This window comes from Aotus nancymaae, unplaced genomic scaffold (assembly GCF_030222135.1).
Source record: "Aotus nancymaae isolate 86718 unplaced genomic scaffold, 86718_ANA_hifiasm-v0.15.2.pri h1tg000046l, whole genome shotgun sequence".
Taxonomy (NCBI): domain Eukaryota; kingdom Metazoa; phylum Chordata; class Mammalia; order Primates; family Aotidae; genus Aotus; species Aotus nancymaae.
The window spans coordinates 26,218,561-26,233,558 of NW_026988460.1; the positions used below are offsets into that span (position 1 = coordinate 26,218,561).

The 14,998-nt window shown below is 40.5% G+C and overlaps 1 protein-coding gene across 10 annotated transcripts in view; it reads left to right on the plus strand.

The window, feature by feature from the left end:
• Positions 1-10,516, plus strand: part of TMCC1 (transmembrane and coiled-coil domain family 1) — a 255,738-nt gene extending 245,222 nt beyond the window's left edge. For all 10 annotated transcript variants that reach the window (XM_064362080.1, XM_064362077.1, XM_012472817.3 and 7 more), the window contains 2 exons: positions 3,707-3,842; positions 6,411-10,516. In XM_064362080.1, the coding sequence (XP_064218150.1) occupies positions 3,707-3,842; positions 6,411-6,725 (451 nt within the window). In that variant the 3' untranslated portion in view covers positions 6,726-10,516. The remainder of the gene's footprint in view (positions 1-3,706; positions 3,843-6,410) is intronic.
• The last annotated feature ends 4,482 nt before the right edge of the window (positions 10,517-14,998 follow it).

Sequence of the window (14,998 nt, forward strand, 5' to 3'; positions counted from 1 at the left end):
GCAACAAAGTAAGACCCTTTCTCTAAAAATAAATAAATAAATAAATAATAAAATTAGCCAGGCATGTTGGTGCATGTCAGTAGTCCCAGCTACTCAGAAAGCTGAAGGTGGGAGGATCCCTTGAGCCCAGGAATTTGAGATTGTGAGCCATGATTGCACCACTGCACTCCACCCTGGGTAACAGATCAAGACCCCATTTCTTTTTTTAAAAAAAAAGGAAAACAGGTTCCCTGACTACAAGAATCAAACTAGGGGTTAGAAAAGATCTCAGGCATCTAGTTAAATCTCTTTCAATAGAGGATTTATTTCTTCAGCATCCCTGACAAGCAACCTCTCCTTGAATATCAATGGTGGCAGAGTCTCATTTTCTCGAAGACATTTTTTTTCATTGTTATGTAGATACAGCTATTAGAAAGTTCTTTCTAAAACTGAACTAAAGACCACTGTTTGTAAGACTTGCTCCTTAGTTCTATGGCGTTACAAAGAACAAGCTACCCCCTCATTACATGACCTCTGATATCTGAATTCAGCAGTAGGAAGTAGTTTCCTATTTCTGTAGAATTAATCCCAGGTAAAGTCTTGGCTGCACTTGAATCTGTCAAGATCATTTTGAATTCAGCTTGCTTCTTGCCTTATGCTATTTGTGAAGATAAGCATGCCTTGTATTCTGTTGTCTTCATTTTTGGGTTGTTTATACTTTTTGGCTATGATAATTAATGCTGGTATGAACATTTGTGTACAAGCTTTTATACAGAAATAAGTGTTCATTTCTTTTCAGTTATATCTGGAGTAGAATTGCTGAGTCATATGGTAACTGTTAACTTTTTGAGGAGGTGCCAAACTGTTTTCAGAGCAGTCGTACCATTTTCCATTCCCAATCGCGGTATATGAGGGTTCAGATTTCTCTATGCCCTCACCAACTCTTATCTTTTAATTATAGGTTCAGAATCTTTTTATTACACTCCTCCTTCTCCCGTCAACTCCACTTTGACATCAAACTGCAAACCATCACATAAGTGTAGTTCTTTTCATCTCCCTTTGGCTAAGTGATTTGGATCGCTAGCACTCTGACTCAGATTTCTTACTTATGAAGAGAGTTAGTTGATCTGGGCTTCTTTAATTTTAAAATGGCATCACGTTGTAAAGTTTGAGAACTTGGATTTTAAAGTCAAAACTGAATTCAAATCCTTCCTGCCCTACTTAATATTTATGTGCCCTTGGACAGTTCACTTTAGAACTTCTCTGACCTTCTGTTTCCTCATCTATAAAATGCAGATAATACCTTCTACCCTCTTGGGGTTCTTGAAATAAATTTGCATAGTAGGCACTGATTAAATTGTTGCTGATGCTGCTGTTTTTTAATCTATTCTACTGGTATGTATGAGCCATGTTTAATATCAAATAAGATTCCTAAGAGGCCTAAAATTTGTGGACTAAGAGGTTGCGTGGTAGCCTATGGGACACATTCAGAGATGTCATATGTGTCTGCTTTCATCAGAATGCAGGCTGGTGACCACCACCCTGCTCTCCTCCCTGCCACTCAGCAGTCCTTAGTTTAGGAGAGTAGTTTGCTGCCAGATACAACCTTTAAAAAATGCCACTTTTAAAAAGTCTCTAGCTCCTCTCTGGTAAAAAGAGAGAATGATGAAATTATCCAACACCAAAAACACTACAGAACAGTGGGCTAACATAGGACAGTCACTAAAAGATATTATTTTAACATAACCTTATGGCATTTCATGAACTTAAAATTTGGTGGAAAATCAATTCTAGAGATATGACCTGTTTCTGAGCACATACCTTGGGCAGCAGATGAAAGGAAAAGGCAGAGTCACAGAGAACTTTGGCCCTAGTTACCAATCAAAGGTAGGACTGCTTTCTCATTAGTCTGTTCAGTCACTTCAGTAACAGGAAGAGTTTCAGCATAGAAGAAGGCAATGTAGAAATTCCTATCAAGGATAAAGAAGAACTAAATAGGATTCAGTAATATGGTAAAAAGGATCAGATGATGCCTTTAAAAAAAAAATCCTTGTTTCTTAGAAAAGCAGTGGAGTTTAGGATATTATTATTTATTACATAATTATTGGAAGGGAGAGTGTTTATGATGCTGCAACATAAAAATTACCTCTTGAGACTCACATGCTGGTGCTAAGCATGTGCTGTCTGAGTGGTAGTACATTCCCTGTTGGGACAAGAGCTGCCCTCTGTCAGACAGAGAGGTTTCCATTCTAGGCACCAGAGGCTAGACAATGTGTTTATTCTTCCTTTTCCTCTCTGTTTCTAGTGTTTTTAAATGTGGAGTCTTCAACCTTTCTCCTACCTACTTAGCTCTTTAGTTCCTGGGACTCCACATACAACCTACCCCAGTCTATCATCTTCACCACTATGAGAAGACTCATTTTCCTAAAAACACATGTTTATCACATGGCTCCTCTACTCAGGAGTCTGCCTTGGGCTCATTTACTATCTATTCTAGAATCCCAACTCTTTTCATCTTTCAGATTTTCCTTTATTCTCCAACATAGATCCACTATTCTAGTTATTCTGTACATTTATCCATTTCTCTCCAGCCCTTTACTCACATTCATTTTTCACCTAGAATCTCTGATCTCATCCTTTAAACCTTTTCTAATCCTGCCTTTCCTTAGATGCCTTGTCCAAGTTCCATCTTTATGTAGAGTAAACCTTCCCTTATGTGGTCCTAAGTGCTATAGATACAATATGAATAAAATAATTCCTACTCCCAAGGAACCTTATATCCCTTTATTCTCCCTGTTTTTTACTCAACTACAGCCACACTGACCTATTTTCTATCCCTCAGACATGCCGAGCTAATTCCTGTCTTAAGAACCTCATACCCACTATTTCCTCTGCTTAAGACATTCTTCCCTCCACATTTTCACAGTTTGTATCACTCAAGTTTCAGGCTTCATTGTTTAATAGAATTTAACTAGGAAGAGACATTCCCTGACCATTCCAGTTTCACTAGCCTTCAGGCAGTCTGTCATATACACCTGTTGATCTTCTTTGTTTTTCTTGTCCGTTCGGAAAATCATCTTGTCTCCCCAACTCCTTAAGGTATGAACTCCTGAGGGCAGTCACCCTGTCTTGCTTACCACAATATTCCTAGTACTTTGAACATGCCTGGCACACAGTAGGCTCTCAGTAAATATTTGTTGACAGAAATATCCCAGACACTGTGCGTGGCCATGGGGATGATGGGCCTCTCTGGCTCTGGCATTCTAAGGCTCTGAATCACAAACATCCAGGCGAGTGAGCTGACCAGTTCTGGAATAAGCTACTGGTGACTGCCAGAAGTTCAGTTTCCATTTGTGTGTTATCTTTTCATGAGGCTTTCTTAATTGTACCCTAGCTTTTTCCTCTCCCATATGTTGTTTAGAGTAGCCTAACAACTGCCTCAATATTATGGTTATGCTCAGTTAATCAGGGCTGCTGGCATCGCTGCAATACTGTGCATAGAAAAGGTTGTGGAAAAGCCATGTTGCTGTGTGATTTGGCTCTGAAACAAGCTATCTTTTCCAGAGACTAAAAGCTGTACCCACTGGCACACTCTGTTAACCCAGGCCACGCAATTTCTTTGTGCTTTTATTTTCTCCCTTTGCAGAATGGGTTTTAGGGATTGGATGTAAATAATACCAGGAAAGATATTCACAGAATGCGTAAAATTCTAACCTTTTCTCCTTAGATGTGAACGATTAGAAGAACAGCTAAATGACCTAACGGAGCTCCACCAGAATGAAATCTTGAACTTGAAGCAGGAATTGGCAAGCATGGAAGAAAAAATCGCATATCAGTCCTATGAACGGGCTCGGGACATCCAGGTTAGTATGAAGGAAAAGGTGTAAATGCAAAATAGAGTAGGGTTAGAAAGAAAAAAATAAAATAGAGGAAGGAAAAAAGATGAGAAGGTAGAGTACAAAGAAAAGCTTTTATACTACCATGTAAGAGTACACCTACTCTTAAAATGATTGATGTAAATTTTTGGCACTTGGGAAATGTTTCTTAGGATCACAGTAGTCTCAGTGTATGGTAAACCAACTGCATCCTATTTGTCCATTACTGCTTCAAAAGCAGCTCTGACAAATGTAAGGGCCATTTTGCCCTTGTCTTCTCCTTCTGTGGGAAAGGGGGCTTTTATCCCAGCTGCCAAATCCAAATCTCATATAGGCATATTACCAGTTTGCAAGAATAAACCATGAGGCAGTAATGTTTAATTAAGGCTAATAGTTCGTCTGTTTTATTCTATGAGGAAGTAGATATTTAATTTTTTCTTATTTCTATAGGGAGATATTTCTAAGGAAACAGTCCTTAGTAGTTTCATATGAAAGCATTTTGGAAGATGCTATTCTCAGAGAAGGGAAGTGAGCCAGAAAACTTGTATTACAGCAGCCTAAAAGAATCAAAGGAATTGTCTAGATCATTTACCCAGATGCCATCTTCTTCAGGCCCTGTGTTTATGTTTTAATTATTTTTTTCCCTAAGGACCTTCTGGACTAGACAGCATCCATTGTCTGTCCATTCTTTAGCTGACTTCAGTCTGAAGTTGCCCAAGCCTTACCTCAAATCCCAGGAAATCAGGACCCATTGAAACCAGGACCAGAAAAACTCAGGGCTTCAACCAACTTTGGAGGACCATAGCTAAGGAAATAGGTTCTATCCCCTGAATACTTTGGTGGAATTAGTTTAAACTCATGGGTGAAGGCCATGGCCTTGAGGAGAACAGACATTTTTAATGTTTGGTCTAACGTGTAGGCATAATTTCCTCTTTACAGAGGATCGACCTAAAGGAGAGTGTGCCCTTTTCAAGAAGGCAGGTCAGAGATCCCTTTCCACTGATGTCAGTGGTTGACTTGACTTAGAAAACACCAGGTAGTGTGTATAAGGAAGCATGTTCAAAGGCTGTTCACTGCATCCTTGTTACAGTGGAAAAGTTGAAGACAACCTAAAAATCCCCAAGAGGGAACTAGCTGCATAAACTGTGACATAGCCTAGCCATACCATAAAATGCTATGCAGCAGTTAAAAAGAATGAGGTAGATTCTGCATGTTGACATCGAGAGATCACCAAGACCCACTGTTGAATGAAAAAAGCAAGTTGTGAATCGATTCCTATAGTATGATACTATTCATGTTTGGAAAAGCCAAGCTGTGTAAAATATTTTAAAGAGGTTTATTCTGAGCCAATATAAGTAACCGTGGCCTGGGGAACATAGTCTCAAGAGGTCCTGAGAAAGTACACCTGAGGCAGTTGGATTACAGTTTGGCTTTATACATTTCAGGGAGACAGGAATTGTAGGTAAAATCCTGAATCAACACATATGGAAAGTTATACATTGGTTTGGCCCAAGATAGTGGGACATCTCTAAGTAGGGGCTATCAAGTCGTAGTGGGTTTTAGGAATTTCTTAGTTGGCAGTTGGTTGAAAGAGTTAAGCTTTGTGTAAAGACTTGAAGTTAGTACAAAGAAATGCCTGAGTTAATGGGGTCTGCTGTCTTTCATATGATGCTATACCCGAGTCAGGTTGGAAAAAATGCCACATTAATACCGGGTTAATTTTTTTTAAACTAATTTAATGAGATGTTATGGTGTGTAGGGTGCGACTTAACCCTTGTCTGGCATGGCCTTAGGTCTAGTTTACAATGTGGTATCTTACTGCCACAAAGAGTCCATTCTGTCAGTCTTATGATCTCTATTTTAGCCTTAATGCCAGTTATTTGTGCCTAAACTCCAAAAGGGAGGGGGTATGAGACATGTCCAGCCTCTTTCCTGTCATTGCCAAGAACTCACTTTTTCAGGTTGCTTTTGGGTCCCCTTTGGCCAAGAGGGAGTCCGTTCATTCAGCTTGGGGGCTTAGGATTTTTTTTTTTAGTTTACAGATAGGAAATAAAAATAATAATTCCATATATTTTCCTTGACACATATATGTATACACTTAAACACAGATAAAAGGGTGAACATAAAACAAACAGTATTAGCTCAGGGACAGGGATTGGAATTGAAGGAAATGTCAATAGAGACTATCCTATTTGAAATTTTGTATGTTGAACAAATATGTTTGTCCTGTGCAACTTAGAGTAATAATTTTTCAATGAAAAAAGAGAAATCATATATTTGTGGTCTTGTCATTAAAATGTTCTAGACTAAATAAATGTTAAGTGTGGCCACTGCTTCCTGTGACTCATCACACAGGAAAGCAACGGAAGGCAATTTGGGGGAATAATAGTCACTTGAATAGTGAATTATCCATCTAACCTTTTACATTCGAGGCTCCAGCATATTTATAAAATCATTGGCATTGCTCAAGATGCATCTGGCTTGCCCAGGGGCCATGTCAGCATCTCAGAGTACTTGTGAAAAGAAGGCTTAACTCTTCCCTGTTCTGGCCCACAGGAGGCCCTGGAGGCATGCCAGACTCGCATCTCCAAGATGGAGCTGCAGCAGCAGCAGCAGCAGGTGGTGCAGCTAGAAGGGCTGGAGAATGCCACTGCCCGGAACCTTCTGGGCAAACTCATCAACATCCTCCTGGCTGTCATGGCGGTCCTTTTGGTCTTTGTCTCCACTGTAGCCAACTGTGTGGTCCCCCTCATGAAGACTCGCAACAGGACGTTCAGCACTTTATTCCTTGTGGTTTTCATTGCCTTTCTCTGGAAGCACTGGGACGCCCTCTTCAGCTATGTGGAACGGTTCTTTTCATCTCCTAGATGATGCTGGCACAGAAGGCATTGTTCCCTACCCTCTGGCAAGTGCATGCAGCAGAGTTAGACAGCAACTTACCTACTCCGAAGTTTTCTACAACAACAAAAGAGTTGAGTGAATCTGTTTACATTTAGAATAATGTTTTTTTCTTCAAGAGACGCAATTGCAATAGTATTTTTTAGATTTTATCCAAGAAGTTTTTTGGGCGAAAATCTTGGATCATTTTTATGTAGCATGATTTTCCTTGGGATGCAACTCTTAAACAGTCCTTTAATATGAACCAACAATCTGGAGCACACTGAAGGGCAATCTAAATTGTGTCTTGAAGGACTGCACTAAAACCCACTAAAAAGATGCGAAAACCTGATTAGGGCAAACCAGTTAAACCTAACACCCTGCCTTGTCTGGGCTCACCACCTCTCCCCATCCCAGACTAACTTTACTGTGAAATCCTACCACATTCCATGTCTGAATTTTTGGATTCAGGGTGGATTTTCCTTGTCCGTGGAAGAACACATGGATCTCCCTGGCTTTCTCACCCAAGTTGGCCACTTAAGCTACCCTTGGAAGTATGATCACTTTTGAACCTGCCCCTTAACCTTTGCTAGGATACAAAAGTGAAAGCATCATCCCCCAAAGGATCACTGCACAGTCCTACTACAGTATTTTTAAGTAGCCCTCTAAATACTTAATTTTAAGTAAAATCCCTTGGCCGCACTTTTAAGGGTTTTTTTTATATGTGTATAGTTAACAACCTAAAAATAAAAAATCCAAACAGCATACTTGAAGAATGTAATACTCAAACTCTCAGTGCTTCCTTATGGTTTCTAATAGGATTTTTTATTATTGTTATTATTATTATTGGGTTTTTTTGGACAGGGTTGGGAGGGTCTTTTATTTTCCTTTGAAATAAAGAAGTGATGTTTTTAAATGAAGAAATGTGTGGATATTTAAGTGTGCTGCTCCCTTTGTCTTGAAACAGTTTGAGTAAGAAAGTCTTGCTGTAAATGCTGCCCTCTGCCGGCATTGTTTTGAGATGCAGTTTAAACTCCCTCTAGCTGCTGCTGCTGCTGCTGCTGCTGCTGCTGCTGCTGCTGCTTTTTGTTGTCCGGACATCCCCACATCCCGGTTTTATGGGTTTGGCTTGGTTGGAGAGGAAAGGGTTGTTCAAGGAGAGGGGGAGGCTGTTTCCACAAACCAGTGTACTAGGATAGGGATTTTTTTTTGCCCCAAGAAAATGTTCACCCAGTGATCTTGGGCTGGGGTTGTCTTTAGGAAAAGTTGAGACTATAAATGTCATAAATAAGTCCTTGTGTTTCCTTAATTTATTTTTTAACACCCCCTAATTACTGAAACCAAAGTGATGTGGAGTCTCTGTCTTCATTTTGGCCCCAGCATTCTTAATTTCAAAGCTTTATTCTGTCTGCCTAAGAGAATCAACCAAAGGTGATTCTCCTAAAGAGCAGTGAAGGAAATGTCAGATTAGAAGGACCCAAGTTTTGGGTGTAAAATGTTGCCAGCTTCCTATTAATGTAAACTGACTTATTAGCCTAACCTAATTATGCTCAGTGGACTTTTATAGGTGGTTTAGAAAAATGAAATGAGCTGCCTTCCCCCATCCTATAACCAGTTCCATCATCCTGGTGGAACTTGAACGTTTAGAGTTTATCTAGAGAGCTTGGTTAATCTTTCCATATTATTTGTAGTATTGGGACACACATGCTGTTCTGCTGTTCCCTCTTGGCCTCATTCTGTGCAATGAAGCACATATAACATGCCCTGAAAAGAGTAGCAAAGTATGCTTTGCCTGTTTCCCCTACCAGGAAATTCCTTCAGAACTAGATTAGCATTGCCCTGCCTGTCTGAAAGGACAATTTACCTAATGGTGCCAGCCTCCTTTTGCTTTGGCAAGCTGGATTTCTCAGAGCCAGCATGTTGTTTCCATAACTACTTTGATATTTTAACTCAGGTACCCCAGTCTTCACCCCAACCTCAGTTGATTGTACATCTGCTATATAGCAGATGTAGTACATCTGCTAGCTCTGTTGCCCCCTCAAAACTAGCACCCAGCGTAGGGCCAAAGGGGTGATTTTTTTGTTTTAAAAAAATAATTAGAACCAATTCATGTTCATGACAAAAACAAATTGTCACCAATCCTATATATTTAAAATGTTAACTTTGCCTAAAAATATCGCAGTGACTTTTTAGGCAGGGGTCCCAAAGGACCCTGAACTTTTGAACTAACAGTTTCCCCTGACTTTCTACTTTGGCGTAATTGCTCAGAGTAGAGAGCTCACACAAAGTTATTTAAAAGATGCCCTAGCAGCGATCCACCAGTTTTTCTAAGCTAGAACCTTTAAGTCCCCCAAACTGCCTGGAGACTAAGTTTTATGGGCACTGGAAGTCACTGTGATAGATGGATTGCAACTTTTCCCATTTGCCCTGGGACAGTTTCTATCAAAGGAAGGTTTTCACCTATAGAAAGCCCCCTGAGCTCCAGTCAAACAGTCCCAAGCTGACTTTCTCTCTTCCTTTCTCAAACTGTCTTAGGAAGGACCTTCGGTGCAAATCAGGTGCAGTAATGGCTTTCCAGCTCTCTCGTACCTTGATTATTCACCATACCTAGCAGTTGTGTGTATTTAATGCTGTTTGTAACCATGCATCTGTTTTCATACCTTCCTGTATCTTTTGCTGCCCATCCTGTTACGTTTGAGTTTCTTTGCATTGTGGTTGTTCTTGGGTTCTTTTGTCTTTTCAGAGCTCTTCTATAACCTGGCTCTAATGGTTTAACAGTTGTTCTGGGTGGAAACTTCCCCTCATTTGAATGCTCCTCTCTAAAAAAAAATTATGTTCATTCCCTTTAAAATGAAGCATTCCTGGATTATTTGTCCATGCCCCTAGCCTGGGTGAGTGAAGCTGGCTGTCTTAGCCTGGGTGACTTGACTGTTCAGGTTGTAGAATGCACATTTTACAATTGTGTATGATAATTTAAGGATACTTCTGTCTACTCCAATCATTGTTTATGATAATTGAAGGGTACTTCTGTCTGCTCCAATTTCCATTTCTTGGTATACTCAGTATGTCCTAGTAAGGAAGGCTTTCCACTCTACTGGCTCCTTAAGAAGCAAAAGTAGGTTAAATTTTATACTTCACTGACTGGGGTCTTGTCTCTCCCCTGTTCTAAATGGAGTAACAGTCTGATGCCAAGAAAAACACTGGGAGCAAGCCTTCCTCACTAGCCATGTTCTGATAATGAGCATATTTTCATGTGGTCTTCACTGCATTTGGTTTTGTTTTTGATTTCATGTTCCTTTGAGGTACAGTCAGATGAAATGCTGAGTTCTGAGAGAGTTCCAATAAGGAGCTGTCTTTCAGCTTTGGAAAATATGCATCCAAAACAAAACCAAACATTATTGTAATCTGACACAGGCAAAATTATGGTTCCCATACACCCACCCCAAGTGAAACCTGGGATTTTGAATGTGGCTCTAAGAGTTAACATTTCTGTCTGTGTGTCGTGTATGCTAGGTGATATCCTCAGTAGGGATTGACTACTAGACTGTAAGTGTGTTTTATCAAAAGTGTGTAAGAATAAAAACTCACTTGCACGAATTGAAACGTAAAGAAATGACACTTGTGAACGTGTGGAACGTTAACACTGTAGTTGATAGATCTTAAGCTGCTAATTGTTGAGAGAGATTTAAATTTATGTTCTGTCTGGTCGCTGCAGGTTCTCAGCAGCACTTTTACTGTATATACAAATTGAAATAAAGACCTCAGCTATTAACCTGGTGGTCAGACTCGGGTTTGTTTTGCTCTTTATTTTTGAAACATTTAACATATAGAGTTTTACATGCATATAATGAGTTATTATCCAGACTAATGCCACCTGTGGTTGGTTTTGTTATAGAAGTAGTAATTTCTGTTAGGACTTTTTCCTGATGATCTCTGGAAGGCCTCTTGAAATCCTGAAGTCCTAAACTTGCCTTTGACCAGGTACCAAGCAGAGACATGATGACTCAGTCCTTCACAGCCCCAGTCTGAACATGGAGAGCTTTAGCCCCACTTCTGGCTTGCTAGCTCTGTGCCTCTTGCCCCATCTATAAACTAGTAATATCACACCACCCAACTTGATCCTACAGGTGGATGTTGTGAGAGCAAAGGATACATCTTGTGAAATCTTTGAAAATTTCACTTAAACTTCTTAAAATATAGGCCAGGTTGCCATGTACAGATGTGCAGGTTGTATATTGCCCAACCCCAGGGGGCTTCAGAAGGGTGATATACTGTGAACAACATCCAGGAGTTGTGCAGTGCATAAAGGACACATAGAGCTGCCACGATAATAGGCAACACATAATGTCAAAGCCTGCTTTATTTTTATCCATTAAAAACTTTGGAGACTTGCTGAATGCCAGTAAAAACTGGTCATAATGGTTCCCACACCTGTAATCCCAATACTTTGGGAGGCCAAGTTTGGAGGATTACTTGCGGTCAGGAGTTTGATACCAACCTGGGCAACATAGTGAGACCCCATATCTACAAAAAATAAATTTAGTTGGTCATGGTGGCACTCACCTGTAGTCCCAGCTACACGGGAAGCTGAGGTAGTAGCATCACTTGAGCCCAGGAGTTTGAGATCACAGTGAGCTATGATTGCACCACTGCACTCTAATCTAAGTGGCAGAGCGAGATCCTGTCTCAAAAAAAGAAAACTTAGGAGAGTGGAAGGCAGATGACATAAATCTGAGAAGCTGTGGTGTAGAAAACAGATTGGTGAGGCAGAGGAAGGTATGGCCACCTAGAAAATGCATGCTTCACCTCAAGCGTTCAAATATATTTAAATCCTGTGGGCCACACTAAACATTTAGCCAACTTGTAACCCCAAGTCTGTAGTGAAGAATAGCTAACGTTTATTGAGTACTTACTGAGTGCCAGGCATCATTCAGTTTTTATCAGTCAATTCTTCCTGCAGTCTTATGCAGCAGATATCCTTATTGTGTAGGTAAGGACACTGAAGCTTGGGTTAAATGGCTTGCCCAAAATTAATGTCAGGAAATAGTAAATTAATGCAATGGAAAATAGGTCCATGTAACATATGTAACAAAAGATGAGTGTCCACAATAAGAGTACAAATCAATAATCATCTTTTCTATTGGTAACAGCCCGATAGAAAAGACAGACAATGGTTATGAACAGAGAGCTCACAGAGAAATAAATGACCAACAAGCATAGCAGAAAATTGTTCAGCCTCCTGTATAACCAGTGCATTAAGATTTAAAAAACCAATCGTAGAGCAATATAGTCTCCCGTTTATGTTGAGAATATGTATATTTGTGTAAGTATATGCATGTAGATGTATAAAAACTTTGCACTAAACTGACCCCAGTATTTTGGGAAGGGAGAGGGAGGAACAGTGGTTAAGCAGCACTTTCATTCTTGGCTTCTATAAAGTATGAATCTCTTTGAAAAGAATGGATGTGTGTATTTTTTTTAATTAAACATATCAAAAACTTAAAAAATAGGTCCAATTAGAAGAAGTGAAAAAAGGATTGATAGTGTTCCTAGTGTCAGATCGTGCTAGACCATCTTTTGCCTCCAGATTGCCTTAGGAGACTCTGGACCAAGTTTGGGCCACCCCTTGAGCTTTCCTCCAGCCCTAGATTTCAAGGCTTGGTGGTCAGATAGATGTCCCGCTGCCAGAGGCCCTGTGGGCTGAGGAGGAGGAGCATGTGCAGAGGTGACAGCAGCAGCTGGTGCCTCCTATTTAGCTAGCAGCATTCAAGAGTCACTCTATACAAGACTGGACTGTGGAGGTGTGCTAAGCCAAGGAAAAAGGAACTTAGTAGAATGAAATACATGTGGTATTTCATTCTACTAAGAGGCAGAAGCCATGTCTGCAAGTGAAGAGGAAGCAATTCTGACAGAGCAATCAAGAAAGGCTCAACGGAGGAGGCCATGGTATCTGGACTGAGAGATGAGCAGAAATGGGTGAGGGGAGCATTTCAGTTGGAGGTATTAGCAAAACCACAGAGGTGAAGATGGCCCAGGTGAGCAGTTCAAGCAATGGATAAGGACCTTGAATGGCTGATAGGGTGCCTGACAGAATCTGTGAGAATCATATGTGGGGGCCAAGTTGCAAGAAATCTTCAATACCACGGTAAAGATTCACCTTGTGACTACAAGAGAAGCCATTGCAGGTGTTGAAACGTGACCCAGCCTGGGGTTTAAAGATAATTATAACCCTTTGAGAAGAAACCAGAAACCTGTTTTTCATGTCATCCCAATCAGTTGGGTGTTAGGAACGGTGTCCAAGGTATTTGGTCTTTTGCCTATTGATCCTGTAAGTAGAGGCTCTTCACAATTTTTTGATAAGCGTAAACAGGAAACTTAGAGTTCAGTTCTTTAAAGAAGAAATCCCTGTCACCTTTAAGATTAGAATCCTTAAATCCCAGAGCAAGAGTACTTGAGAAAATGTATTCATGCTTCTTCCTTACTGAATGTTTAAGCTGTTCATAAGAATTTTCTTTATCTGTTGGAAGAATTCATTTCAATTGTTTCCGATACTGTATTAAAAGGTGCAACAAATCATGTTGAAAATTAATTGTGTTAAATTTTGCCTAAAGCTGCTTCTGTACATATCTTGTTTGGCCTAAAGGTTTCTCCATACATAGGGAACTGTAACCTATTGAGGTGTAAGCAAATTGGAACCTTCTCTAGTAACAAGTAGCCAAGTCTCACAGCTACTCACAAGCCAATCACAGCAGCCAAACTTCAGTCAACCACAGGCAGCCAGCTGTTGAAATAAGGCACACGCTCAAAATAAGTTTAACAAGAATAAGTGAGGTCTGTGTACCTTACTTCAATTTTTTATGCACCACTTGCCTTATTCTGTCCACAAATGTTATATCCAGCCATATGGCAACCCCAGAGTCTCACTGAACCTGTCCTGGTTGTAGGGCCTGCCCAATTCATGAATCATTCTTTGTTAAATTTAACTTGTCTAAAGCTTTTATTTTAACTATTTTATTTTTTGAGACAGACTCTTGTCTGTCACCCAGGATGGAGTTCAGTGGCACGATCTTGGTTCACTGCAACCTCCACCTCTCAGGTTCAAGCGATTCTCCTGCCTCAGCCTCCCAAGTAGCTGGGATTATAGGCCTGTGCCACCATGCCCAGCTAATTTTTTGTATTTTTTAGTAGAGATGGGGTTTCACCATGTTGGCCAGGCTGGTCACTCGTCTCAAACTCCTGACCTCAGGTTATCCACCTGCCTTGGCCTCCCAAAGTGCTGGGATTACAGGCATGAGCCACCGCATCTAGCCTCTTTTAACAATTTTAATAACCACTACACCTTAAGAGAAGGTTGTGAGGATTAAATGAAAATTGTACAGTGCCTTGCCCAGCATCTGGCAAGAGAAAGTACTACACCATGATCTTGATTCTTAGTAGACTGAGCATTCTTGAAGGACAGGCACCTGTGTCACTCATCTAAATCTCTTCGGAATATAGCACATCTCCCATTCTTATCAACAAAGAGCCCAGTAGCCAGAATTAGGGCTATCCCTGGTCAGCCCTGGCTCTTAAGTTGGTTTGGGGAACCGAAAAATCAGTATGTGTCAGAGAACACGCTGGCCATGGAGACAACAAAAGGACATCATGTCCATAAGAACAAAAACTTGCCAGTGGGGCCAGGCACAGTGGCTCACGCCTGTAATCTCAACACTTTGGGAGGCTGAGGCAGGTGGACTGCTTGAGGTCAAGAGGTCAAGACCAGCCTGGCAACATGGAGTCTATCTCAAAAAAAGAAAAGCAAACAAAAAGAACCTTGCAAACAGATGCATACATAATTGGCTGATAATCTATTTTACTTGTAATTTCTTAACCAGCACAGCAAGAGGGACATTGTCAGTTTGTGGCTGTGTCCTAAATGCCTGAAACAATGCCTGGCCCAGAAGTGGCGCTCATTAAAAAGTGGAACTTAAAACATCGTTATTTATTGAGTCCCTATTGTGTGCCAGGCACAGTGCCATTTGTTATGCTTCTGATTCTTTAAACTGCTCTAAAGAGGAAGTGGTAATTTCCATTTTTCGGATGAAACCAAAAGCTTGGGTAGGTTGTTTGGATTGTATCATGTGAACAAGCTGTTTCACTAGTAAATGGCAAAGTTAGGATTTGAACTTGATTGAGTTTGATTCTAAAGCCCATGCAGTTTCTGCTATTCCATTTTGTTGGACAAAGAATCAAGATTTGTGGATTTCGGACTTTGTGTAATCTTGAGA